This window comes from Alosa sapidissima, chromosome 23 (assembly GCF_018492685.1).
Source record: "Alosa sapidissima isolate fAloSap1 chromosome 23, fAloSap1.pri, whole genome shotgun sequence".
In the NCBI taxonomy this organism is placed as follows: domain Eukaryota; kingdom Metazoa; phylum Chordata; class Actinopteri; order Clupeiformes; family Clupeidae; genus Alosa; species Alosa sapidissima.
The window spans coordinates 23465837-23479347 of NC_055979.1; the positions used below are offsets into that span (position 1 = coordinate 23465837).

A 13511-nucleotide genomic window follows, 5' to 3' on the forward strand; every position below is an offset into this window, starting at 1 on the left:
AGGACTAACTGTGCTGTATGAGAACGCTACGTACGCAGACAGGACCAGCTGAGACAGGACTAACTGTGCTGTATGAGAACGTTATGTAGCAGACAGGACCAGCTGAGACAGGACTAAGAATGTTACGTACATACCACACCGTAATCACACTGTAAAACTGCACAAGAGAACTACACTGTTTTCTACACAACTCATACCTTCAAGTTTAAGTTCAAGTAGTTTATTGTCATATGTGGGAGAAGGGGGTGTACCTGTGTGTGTGTGGGGAGTGTTTTTTTTGGGGGGGGGGGGGATGAAATGGTGTGTGTGTGTGGAGGGGGGGGGGGGCGGGTTGGTGTGTATGGTGGGGAGAAATGGGGTGTGTGGGTATGGTGTGTGTGTTTGGGGGGTATAGTGTAATGGTGTGTGTGTGTGTGTGTGTGTGTGGGGTAATGGTCTGAATAAATGTGGGGGGGGGGGGGGGGTATATGCTCACATTTCTGAGTGACTGTACAAACAAATCTGACGCTGTCGTGGTTCTCTAATACACATCAGATACCTACACTATCACTGACGACTGTCTTAGTTCTGCAATAACACTGTCACATCGGATACCTACATTATCACTGACGACACTATCTAACGTTACACACAGACGATTCTACTCACTCTTACATGTGACCATTATATAAATCTGATCACATTCATCACAAAGAAGATATCTTCAAAAGACATGGATTGAAAATATGGTAACACTTCATATACAGTACACATATTCACCATAAACTAGCTGCTTACTGACACATATATTATTACCATATTGGCCTTTTTATCAGTTAATGGTGAATATGTGTACCTTAATATAAAGTCTTACCGAAAATATATATAACCTGTTCTCCCATACCACAGTATAAACTGTGCCCATGTCCCCTGTGAGTAGTAACTGAGCCCAGAGGTTATAGTTTCGGTTTAGCATTACCGGCCTCTTTAGGGGTAACAACGCACAGAATAGCTGTGGAGTGACGGGAGACAGGAGGGACAGACTTGTCACTAGGGCCTCTGTGGTCACCACTATACCTCACTAACAGACTAGACCCTGCTCTGGGTGCCCGTGTCCAGCTGCCGACCTCCTCTCCCTACTACTCCATTCTGTGTGTACAGGGAGGGGGATTACACGTTACAAGCTTGTTTCCAATTTCTCTGGTTTCACAGCTTTCTTCACATTGTGAATACCTGTAGGCTAGGACCTGTACTGTAGGCTAGTTGCTAGCCTAGAAATCTAGACGCACCCTAGCGGCGGCAAATTAATTTGCTCAGCCTGTACGGTACGTCTAGTATCAAACCATAGGGATTTCTATTGGCTGACGCCGTGGACGTCATCCAATCACAGCTCTCTATTTTGTTAGAGAGTCTTAAGGCGGGCTTAACAGGATAACGACAGTCCTGCGACGGTGAACAACAAGGAAGGTGGCTATGGCGAACGAAGAGCGGTTGTTTGAATCGGCGTTGGCGTCGTTGGTGTCACAAGTCCAACAAGTTGGACTTGTGCTTTTCTTTGAAAGTTGAGCAACACAATGCACTTAAGTCATTCCTTTCGAAGAAGGATGTATTTGCCGTTTTGCCGACTGGATACGGATATGGTCGTAGCGCTGGCCTATTGCATGCCTAGGCAGTTTGAAAGACAATTCTCTGCCCGCCCCTTGGATTAAGCGAGGTGAATGGTTCGATTCCAGACTATACATTTCAATGATATAGGATGGCCCGCCAGGCTAGCTAGTTGCAGTTGTCACGGCTATCTTCACAATGTGAATACCTGTCAGGTAGGTGCAGTTGTCACGGCTATCTTCACATTGTGAACACCTGTAGGCTAGGTGCAGTTGCCACGGCTATCTTCACAATGTGAATACCTGTACTGTAGGCTAGTTGCAGTTGCCACAGCTTTCTTCACAATGTGAATACCTGTCAGGTAGGTGCAGTTGCCACAGCTTTGTTAACATTGTGGATACCTGTAGGCTAGGTGCAGAAGCCAGTGATGGGCTTTGGGAAATGACTCTCTCTCAGCTTGGTTGCTGCTAAGTATAGGGTATTCAGTTTACTGACTACTCAGCCAGTATGGAGCAATTGAACAGAAATGCATAACCAACAACTAATCACTAAAGGTCCAGCCTGAAGCCCCTAAATATATGTGAGAAATTCAACAGAAAGTACTTACATACAGTAACAGCACATATGGAACGATTACTCTCAAACAGAGGGGAACCAAGGTAGGTGTTATGAGACTGAAACAGCTCTAGAACAGAGGGGAACCCAGGCAAGTGTTATGAGACTGAAACAGCTCTAGAACAGAGGGGAACCCAGGCAGGTGTTATGAGACTAACACAGCTCTAGAACAGAGGGGAACCCAGACAGGTGTTATGAGACTAACACAGCTCTAGAACAGAGGGGAACCCAGGCAGGTGTTATGAGACTGAAACAGCTCTAGAACAGAGGGGAACCCAGGCAAGTGTTATGAGACTGACACAGCTCTAGAACAGAGGGGAATCCAGTCAAGTGTTATGAGACTAACACAGCTCTAGAAAGCAGGCATTATCTGAGCTGAACTAAATTTTCCACTATGTGATTACAATTAGTGGCAAACAATAAGCTGAGTAGCATCTCTGTATTGTTGCGTCATCTATAGAATTGATTTCATTACCCAGAACTGCCCTACATGCTAAATGGTCTGTGCAGAACAGAGTGCCAAAAACCTCTAATAACACAGCAGCCGAGAGGAGAGTTTAATTGTGTAGGTCAACATAAAGCTTGACAAGGGACAGATGCATTTCACCATTCAGCCATTTAAACACTTGGCATTTCACCACACTGCACAGTGCGCAGCACGGCATTATACAAATGTGACTTCATCCACAGTGATATTATGGCTATGGATTTAATGAAGCGGGTCCATTTGTATGGATGTTTCAGAGAGGCCCCTGGGCAGTGTGGAACTGCAACATTACTAATGACGCAATTTAATTGAACATTCCAACCATTAGCAAACATGACTGCGGCTATTGTCAACAACAACCTGCAAATACAGTCATTTGGAAGAAGGCGCAAAGCCTAGATATATGGTATGGAGAGACCATAGTCAACAGCATCTGCGACCACCTATAATCTCCCCTTCTGTCCTGCTGTCCTCCACTCCACTCACTCCACACATTTCCGGAAAATTCCATGGGAAGTTAAGCTTGGGAATTTTGAAAATATTTCAAATTGGAAACTTTCATGAAAGGAAATTATGGGAATGAATGGAAATTTAAGGGAATTAACTGGGAATTTTGGGTAATTCATACAAACTGTTTCATATACAAACATTAACATTTTGTTTCGTAATAAGCAATATGATTTGTTTGTTCGTATTTTCGCTTAGCTTAGCATGTAAAACTAGCTAGCATGCTAGTGGGAATCCCATTCTCTGCCTATGGTTTACTAGCGTGCTAAGCTAGCAACATTGAAACCACTGAAATGCCCAATATACGCTCAACAACAAAATCCGATTGGTTGGAACATTGACTGTTTATCACTTTGTCCAGTCAGAATCCCAGAAAATGGTAAAACAAATAAAAGAAAATATATAAAAAATAATGACATAACATAACACCCCAAACTTCATAGATTATGATCATGTAGGCCTATAAAGTTGTCAATCTTAATCAGACAGGCAATATTAGCATATGGTTATTAATCGTCCCGTTAGAGCTTATGCAAAATGACGTACACCCATTTGAATGAGGATAAAAGTGACGACAAGCCCATAACTGGGCAACTCTGTTCACAAACAAAGTTTCACACCAGTCATTCCCACATGAGATGACGTTTTCACTGGGAATTTTTTTCCCATGCACATGAACGAACCATAGGTTTCCTTGATGTCTAGTAGCTTATGCTGATTTGCATGTGATTGACGTATATGCAGGGTAGAGATTTGAATGAAATTGCATTAAATCAGGTTGTTTTAACTAATATTATGCTGCAAGATGGGGTTTTGTCCACTACATTTAAGTTCCATGTTATAGACTAACTTGCCATATTAAAAATTCCCAGTTTATTCCCATTAATTCCCGTTTATTAGGTCATATGGCTAAAAGATCATGTCCCATGAACAGTCCCTATACTAAGAGTCATACACCATATTTAGTTTGAAGAACAAAACAACAGATATATAGACCCTTTCAACAAGGTAAACAAAAACAATGCTTGAACGTTCTATTTGGGCCCCAATCTACTTCCTCTGCATTAAGATAACATATGGAATGTTAAAAAGGAAGTCTTGTGGGGCCAACTATGATGCTGATAATGGAACTCTCTTGAAAGGGTCCATAAGGCCCGACCCTTACTGACCCTTAAATGTGTTGTGGACACTGAAATACTGAACATACATGACATAACACATGTGTTATGTCATGTATGGCAGAGCTGCTAGATTGTCTTTCTAATCCGTTAATGACAAAGGGCTGCCTGCGTCAGCTCTAGTGCAGAGAATGGAACAGATGCATCGTCTACAGACAACACCGCACAAGACAAAACAAGACACGTCTGGCTCGGCCGGGTTTACAAAAGCCCTTTTAGAGCCCTTTTAGAACACTGGGAATACAGCGCTCGGAACAATTTCAACAAAAACAATGGCCTTCTCAGTGCCTCTAGTCTGGACAAGGGCATCCTTCAGCTACACCGTCTTCTGTGCAGTCCTCGCCAAACCTTTAGAGCAAGACACTGACATATGTACAAGGCCATCAAGTAGCAGCAAACATGGAGCAGAGAGCAACAACGAGGGACAGGAGCTGGATGTAAGTGGCCAAAAGCCATCTTACAAAGGCTATATACTCAACCGCCCACCCAACTGGAAAAGTCCTTGACATGTCAGAGGTCAGTTACCTATAAATGACTACATTTACCATTTTAAAATTATTTTATTTTGATCACCATATCATTCCCATGGTTTGCTTTATTTAGACTGGACCATCACTTCACCTTCCCCTTTAAATCCTGAAACCAGAGGGAACTAACTGTTATCACAGAAGTGGGGTCAACAGCAATTATATCCAGCTGCACTTCCTTATCAAAATAGTCTGTCGGTAATAAACAAATCACCAATCAGAAGGTAATCCCAATCTGGACTATTTTTTGTTCCAAGCCACCTCAGCATACCCTGTTCGCCCCCACACATTATGTAACATTTCATCAGAATGCCTGTAAATAAACTGAGAGCTGTGACATTCGGCGCAGGGAAGTAATGAGGAGCCCTGTGGGAACAGTCATGTGCTTCCTCCCCGACCTCAAACATCCACCAGGCTGTAATGAGAGATGTCCCACAAAAAACAAAATAAAACTAACAGCTGACTAACCAATTACAACAGCATGCGATGAGCCATGCTAGAAAAACCATACACACACCTTTGCAAACTAGTGATGAGGCAAAAATGCAAAAAAGCAAGTCAGAGCCTTTATTTATACTCGGGAGAGTGGGATGCAAATGAGTGCATTATAATATTGTTCTAGTATACTACACCGAATGAGTGCATTATAATATTGTTCTAGTGTACTACACCAAAAGAGCTGGGAGCGAGAGAGAGCTGTTTAAATGAGGAGCTGAATTAGAAGTGGACATTGCATGAAAAACACACAATATGTGGCTTTTTAGACAATGGCACTGGGTCTAGCCAATGGAACTGGGTCTAGGTTCTAGCCAATGGCACTGGGTCTAGCCTACTCTGCTCTGAATTATGCAAAATGAATCTGAGAAGAGAATGAGAAATCCTGAGGAAGAGAATGGCTTCAGGAATCGATGAAGGCTCAGATGAATCAGGTGGGAGTCTGGTAGGAGAATTAATTTGGGGGAATTTGTGCTTTTATCTTCAGGGTGTAAAAGAAACCCCAAAGGCTTCAGATAAAAATGTAATAAAATAAAAACAGACTGAAGGCATCACGTTCATAATTGAACTAAAAATTGGCCGTTGCTGAATACATTCTTGTTGGGTCTATATGAATGGTGTGCCTGATGTGACTAAAATATTTCATTTTTGTATTATGCTAATTAATACTAATGCTAATTGTGTGTATGGTAATGCTTAATATCCAGTGATCTCTTGTTCACCCTCTTCCTCCTCCTTGTTCCCAGGACCTTGTATGTCCTGTGACTGATGCGCCATCTCTGCTGGTCCTCTGCCAGACTCTCAGTCCCAGAGGTCACCAGAGCAATGAGCCCTGTCGCAGCAGATCCCCCAGAGCCTCCATGATCCATTACTCCTCTCAGCCGGCCGGCACTCCGCCACCCCCCCCCCCCCCCCCCCCCCCCAGCCATAACCACAGGGCCCCAGGCCATATGGCCACACCTGGCGCCTCCCAGAGGACCGCACCAAAAAGGGTTTGGTCTCCATGGTCGCGTTCCGTGTGGTGGCCAGTCGGTCCTAAACAAAACAGTGCTTTAATGTTGATTACTCTGCTGTGGTCAAACGTAACCCCAAGGAGGGTGAACCAGCCATTAAAACAGCAGCTATTAGGGACAGAAGTACAGTGCCAGGCTCGCCACTCTGTTGAGGCAGATCTAAGCGCAGTGGTAGTTGCCTGTTTATGCAAGCACAGCAATAATGCATCAGCAGATCTGAATTGCATGTGCTGAAGGCCCTCATTCATAACTACAAAGGACCGCCCTGGCCCATGCAGACAGTGCACTCCATATTTGGTGAGGCCTGCCATTTCAAATTCGTGCCTCTAAACAAAGCACACAAACTGTTGCTTAGGAACTATGCCATTGCCTTTGAATATAAATGAAGCATAAACATATATTAGCAAATAGCTCAATCATGACTAAGTCAGTCATTATAATGAAAAAAAAACCTCTCTCTCTCCCTCTCTCTCTATCTCCCTCTCCCTCTCTCTCTGTCTCCCTCTCTCTCTCCTGCGTTCCCTTCTAGTGTCCCCTGCAGGGTGCTATGACAGCTGGTATGAATGGAGATGACCCTGAGCGTGTAGTGAGCATTAGCTACATGCTCTGTCATGGCTGCTAGCCAAAGACGAGGGTGAACCGAGGGGTGCTGGAGCCTCAGACCACAGGCTGATCAAACTTTAATCAGGCCCACTCCACAGTAGTGACACCGTACACCAGCACGGCAGCCAGCTCGGCCCAGACCTCCCCTCTCCTGAGGCACACTGTGGCTCTACACAACCCCCTTCTTCTAAGTCCTCTTTTCTGCAGGGATGTGTTTGGCACGAGGGCTTATCTCCTTCAGTCTGTGTCATTACTGAAGTACAAGATCAATAAGGTTTGCCTTGCTCCACAGACCACCGGCTCTGTTCATGAATTTCACCTCTGTGGTGCATACAGAGAATACAAAGAGCAGCACCGCTAGACACACACTGCTTTTTCCTGCCTCTACACACACTGCTTTTTCCTGCCTCTACACACACTGCTTTTTCCTGCCTCTACACAGTGTGGGCAGCAGAGATGTTAAACGAGTAGGCTATACACAAGAGTTTCTGAGAGGCAAACAGGAAGCGGTGAAAAACAAGCTGTGGTGCGATACTGTGGAGTGATATAATATTTGATAGTGTCTTGGTGCGATACTGTGGAGTGATATAATATTTGATAGTGTCTTGGTGCGATACTGTGGAGTGATATAATATTTGATAGTGTCTTGGTGCGATACTGTGGAGTGGTATAATATTTGATAGTGTCTTGGTGCGATACTGTAGAGTGGTATAATATTTGATAGTGTCTTGCCAGTTTTGCTGATCTGAGACAAGATCAGGGTCTGATCAAAATACAAGGATTCTCAAAGCATACAATGTAAACTAGACTCGACTGCAGTGACATTGCTTCCCATCACTCCTCCTTCTTCCCTCTCTCACTCTCTCTGCCTCTGTCCTTCTCTTGCTCTTTCTCTCTCTTTTCTTCTCTTTCTCCCTCCCTCGCTCTTGTACTGTACTGCATGCTCTTCAGATGAATCTCGTGGGAGCAGCAGGGGAGAATGTTGGGCATTCCTCAGCACACGGCTCCAATGGATTTCAGAAATACACAAAACACTGCTGAGGCCATTACATAACACTCCGAGAGGAAAAATGGCTGCCCTCTTTATCACATTCACTGCATCTAAAGCTTTTCACATGCCAGGTCTGCACCACACACAGAAATACGGTATCATCTATCTGAAAATGATGAGACATGTTTGAGATGGGATTATGAGATGTGTTTAGAAACCCACGAAGCAGGAATTTGGGCTTTCTGAATAATTCTTTTTACAAGATATATATCAGCAATACCTATACCTTCTCAAGTATGGCTCCTAAAATCACTACAGTTGCACAATACATGTATTCTTGGAGCTTCAAATGAGTTTGCGCCCAATGGTCACTGAGACCCAAATGAGTTTGTGCCCAATGGTCACTGAGACCCATAACCTGTCACTGACATAACTAACTTCTGGATGAGGATTTCAATACTTTATTCACTCTTCAGAACAACCATCCTTTCTGGAAGAGCCAGAACACATCCCCCATGATATCTCTCAGAAAGGTGGAACAAATCATTTTTGCCATCATACTCTGATGAACAGTACTGGACCTGTAACTGGGCGCAACACAGGGTTCCCTGATATTCATGTGGTATACAATGCAGAGCTCAACACCACATAATTTTCTCTAACTAGAGTGCCACTGCAGTGTACCATAGCATCTATATCCATGTAAGCCCTAATGTGTGTGTGTATATACATGTCTATATATATATAATTATATATATATATATATAGTTATATATAATTAAGCAATATATAATTAAGCCCTAATGTATATGTAACCTGCGTTGTGTTGCACCTCCGCAGTTCAGCCCTGCACACGCCCGGACTTGAGCTCGCGAAACAGCAGCACCCTCAGATCGGGAGTCGAGCGTGCTGGCAATCGAGCTAAAAGCCCAGGCTACTAACTTTCATGCCAGCAGCACTCTTGAGGCGTCGGGAAGTGAGGTTTACCAACATTCCACACGCACAGCTAAGCTAGCTGGCATCCGTTACACTCACACCCTAAACCTCACTGGGTCACGGAACCAATGTAACCTGCGTTGTGTTGAACCTGCGCAGTTCAGCCCTGCACACGCCTGGACTCGAACCCACGAAACAGCAGCATCTCGGATTGGGAGTCGAGCGTGCTGGCAATCGAGCTAAAGGCCCAGGCTACTAACTTTCATGCCAGCAGCACTCTTGAGGCGTCGGGGAGTGAGGTTTACCAACGTTCCACACGCACAGCTAAGCTAGCTGGCATCCGTTACATATATATAATGTACCATAGCATCTGTATGCATGTAATGTATAAAAGGTGCCATAGCATCTGTATGCATGTAAGTCCTAATGTATGCATAAAAGGTCTCTTACCTTGTGCCTGCACTTGAGAACCACCCCATAGGCCCCTGTGGATAAAGACAGGAGAAAACAGACTGTGTTCATTTCCACATCACCTCAGGCTGCCCAAACCCACCTGGTGCCAAGGGTAATAATGCCACCAGGCTGGCCTGGCATTGCTGAGCAGCGAATGCCCCACGGGACCCATAGCCAGCGGGGCATGGGTGGGCACGGTAACAGGAGGGGGCGGAGCCGGGACGGGCATCTAAAATGAATCCCCACACCGGACAGGTGCGGAACAGGCGGGAAAAGGTCACACAAGGTCACACTGAGTTGCTGTTTCTAAAGAACATTTACATGTATTCACTTAGCATGTTTTACATGTAAATGTATTTCTTTTTTTTTTTTTTTTTTTTTTTTTTTTTACATTTACATGTAAACATGCTACATGAATGTAAATCAGGTTTGTAGGCCAAGTATACTTGCGTATACAAGGAATTTGGTCTCTGCATTTATCCCATCTGTGAATTAGTGAACACACAGAGCACACAGTGAGGTGATCACACACTAACCCGGAGCAGTGAGCTGCTTTGCTACAGCGGCGCTCGGGGAGCAGTGAGGGGTTAGGTGCCTTGCTCAAGAGCACTTCAGCCGTTCCCACTGGTCGGAGATCGAACCGGCAACCCTTCGGTTCCAAGCACGAAGCCCTAACCAGTAGGCCATGACTGCCCCTATGTGCATTCGTAAGACACTTTTTATCCAAAGTGACTTACATATGTCAATTGTATTGCACGGGTCAATATCCCCAGAGCGACATGGGGTTGTAGAGCGGGGCTTGAGTACACACACAGCTATCTGCTGCTCTTTTGCCCTCATCTATACTTCAAAAGAAATGAGTGCATTGCTGCACTGAGAAGTTGACACTCTGGCTCTCAAGTTAGAGTTACAAGCATTCCTCATCTCCCTCCTTATTCCAAGCATTCCCATATCCCTCCTTATTCCAAGCGTTCCCATATCCCTCCTTATTCAAGTGTTCCCATCTCCTTATTGGGTCATTCCACGTCAATTCAACCAGGGGCAGGGCCCACGCACTTAGGTCTCAAAAAAATTCTGAAAAAATTATCCAGTATACCTATGTTACCCAGGAGACAGACTGTAAAATTACTTTATGATCAAGATCAATACTTTCCAAGATACAGCCAGTTTTACAGGGGGAGGGGGGTGTCTATTTTGTTCGGCCTCTTTTTTTTGTCAAAGTTCACAAGCCCATAACGGAAGAACTAAACCATGTAGGAGGCTCAAATTTTGCATGCTGGTACATAAATAGGAGTCGTATGTAGCAAAATCGTCACGTTTGGTCTGGATGATCCTGCATGGTCATAGCTGTCCCTCAAAGTTGATCAAAATTGTATTGGAGTTTTAGGCTGGGCTCTGTTTAGGCCTTCAGAAGACATATTTGTACTCAACATAGGCTCTTGATTTATTTTCCTTACTGAGATAAGTAGAAACACTCTCACAAAAAGCAATCAACAGAAAATAAATTCCTTCAGGGTCTGAACAGCAGACCTTACAAGTCTGAAAAATCTATCTATCTATCTATCTATCTATCTATCTGTCTATCTATCTATCTATCTATCTCCCTTCTTATTCCAAGTGTTCCTCTTCTCCCTCCATAATTCTGCACTGCTAACCTATGCCCAACTACTGTCCATGATTCCCATAATCGCTCATCTCCTTAAGAGCTATTTGTAAGGCTGAACATAAGTTTTCACTGGTAGCTCCAGAATGGCATTTGTAATGAAAAAAGGGGGGAAGAGGTCAAATTTTCAATTATTTACAGTAAATACTCAGCATGGTAAATGGCATAATGCTGAATGACCAAATGCAACTGGCAAATCCCCACATTGGACATGTGAAGTCTGTTCTTTTCAACTCTACGAGCATCACAGCATCTATTCTCACCACAGGCTGCACTGAAACTATGTCCTCTTGAGAGACAAGGCAGTTTCTTAATTCAAAATGTATACAAATAAAAAACAACATAGAGTAAATAATTACTTTTGTAATACAATGGGGTAGCCGTGGCCTACTGGTCCACTCCGGTTACAGGCCCACTTCGGACCTGTAACCGGAGGGTTGCCGGTTCGAACCCCTACCAGTAGGCACGGCTGAAGTGCCCTTGAGCAAGGCACCTAACCCCTCACTGCTCCCCGAGCGCCGATGTTGATGCAGGCAGCTCACTGCACCGGGATTAGTGTGTGCTTCACCTCACTGTGTGCTGTGTGTATTTCACTAATTCATGGATTGGGATAAATGCACAGACCAAATTTCCCTCACGGGATCAAAAGAGTATATATACTTATACTTATATACTATACTTAACACAACAAGAGGGAAGAGAGATATGAAGGCTCTGAATACTAAAATATTCTGGGTACTAAATACTCTTCATCATGTGACCCGAAACATCTAACATGTCCTTCACGTGTGTGGACTATTGCTCAATGGTCCTAAGGACTGCAGATATAAAATGGAGTACTGCAGTGTGGTTGCCCATTCCAGATTTTGCTGCCAAAAGGCGCTAGGAAACATTTTGACAATTACATCAACCCCACCAGCAAAGTGCAGGGGGGGGGGGGGGGTGCAGTTATATCAATGCTGGATCAACATAAGCTTCAGAGATGAATAGCATTACCCTGTTGATTTCTGCTGTGTCATTTTGCTTCATGAAGATAACCTCATACCAAATGGGTAACATTTATGGCACCCTGCTGATGCTACATTCCTGTAATGTGGTAAAATATAGCAACCTCTGTGAAGCCATGACATGGTGCACCTTAATCTCTGTGAAACTGAAGTTTGTGTCTCCAGGAAAAAAACGATGGGCTCACTCTCATCATAAGTCCTCCCAAGACACGTTTGACTGCCTTGTGAAAAAATTAAAAATAGCTCTTGACAGACACGAAGAACACAAAGGAACCTTGAAAGTCAGCCATATCTGTAGCCACTCTACATGTAGTTCGATCTTTGCCAAGGCATCAATTTTGCACTGAAAGCTTTTCGGGCCTCACAAATCTGCAACTCACCTTCTCCAACAATCCCAAGGACCTCAAATTTATTCATCACATAACCGGTGACAGGAATCTTCATGTAGTCAAAAGGTGTCTGGGTTGTGGATGGTCTGAGACAGGCCTCACAGACGGCAGTCCCGGCTAGCAGAGGGAGAGTGGCCTCCTGTCATGGTGTCTGAGGCATCCATACTTGACCAAAGCTTGTGTCTCTGATCACTCCCAGTGATTTGAGCAGTGACTTGTACACACACACACACACACACACATAGACACACATGCACACACACACACACGCACACACACACACACACTCACCCACTCGCACTCACCCACTCACTTACACACTCACTTACACACTCACTCACTCACTCACTCACACACACAAACACACACACACACACACACACACACACACACACACACACACACACACACACACTCACTCACTCACTCACTCACACTCACCCGTGCATGTATACACACAAACTCAGTCACACGTAGGTTTACCTGAAAAAAAAAAAAAGCAGAAGTACAAGAAGTTAAGTCACTAGAGGAGGGAGTAGTCAAAGTGCATCTAAATACAAACACAGAATTCAGCTGTTTGGTCCGGGGAGTGGCACGCTGAGTGCCTTTAGTAATGTGTGCAAACGCCCACGCTTTTCACACAGATTAATTATACATGACCAGGCCACACTTGACATGCTTACTACAGTATGTGCATCAGCAGCCCATCCACATGGCACATACCAAGTCCATACAGAGCTCCTTCTGATGAGGTAGAAACCAGCTTTTATGAGAATTTTCATAAGCTCATCTACAAATCTATCTGTTTGTCTGATCTTGGGTAAAATGACACAGCACTGATGAAGGCAATGCTGAGGTCATGAAACACAGCTCTACTGGCACTTGGAATAAATACCTATTACATCTATACAGCTGACATGTCAATCAAGGTTTAAAATGTGTTCACTTACACATAGAGAAATGATTGTGCAAATGTCACAAATGATATGTAACTCAACGTGACTAATATCCTGAAGAAGGATGTCTCTTGCTCTGGTCCATTAGACAAGACAGTGAAAAGAAA

The 13511-nt window shown here is 44.2% G+C and overlaps 1 protein-coding gene across 7 annotated transcripts in view; it reads right to left on the reverse strand.

Moving 5' to 3' along the window:
- Positions 1–12747, reverse strand: part of cdkl5 (cyclin-dependent kinase-like 5) — a 37740-nt gene extending 24993 nt beyond the window's left edge. For all 7 annotated transcript variants that reach the window (XM_042080159.1, XM_042080156.1, XM_042080155.1 and 4 more), the window contains exons 1-2: positions 12440–12747; positions 9387–9421 (exon numbers count right to left, since the gene is read on the reverse strand). In XM_042080159.1, the coding sequence (XP_041936093.1) occupies positions 9387–9421; positions 12440–12503 (99 nt within the window). In that variant the 5' untranslated portion in view covers positions 12504–12747. The remainder of the gene's footprint in view (positions 1–9386; positions 9422–12439) is intronic.
- Positions 12748–13511: the final 764 nt, after the last annotated feature.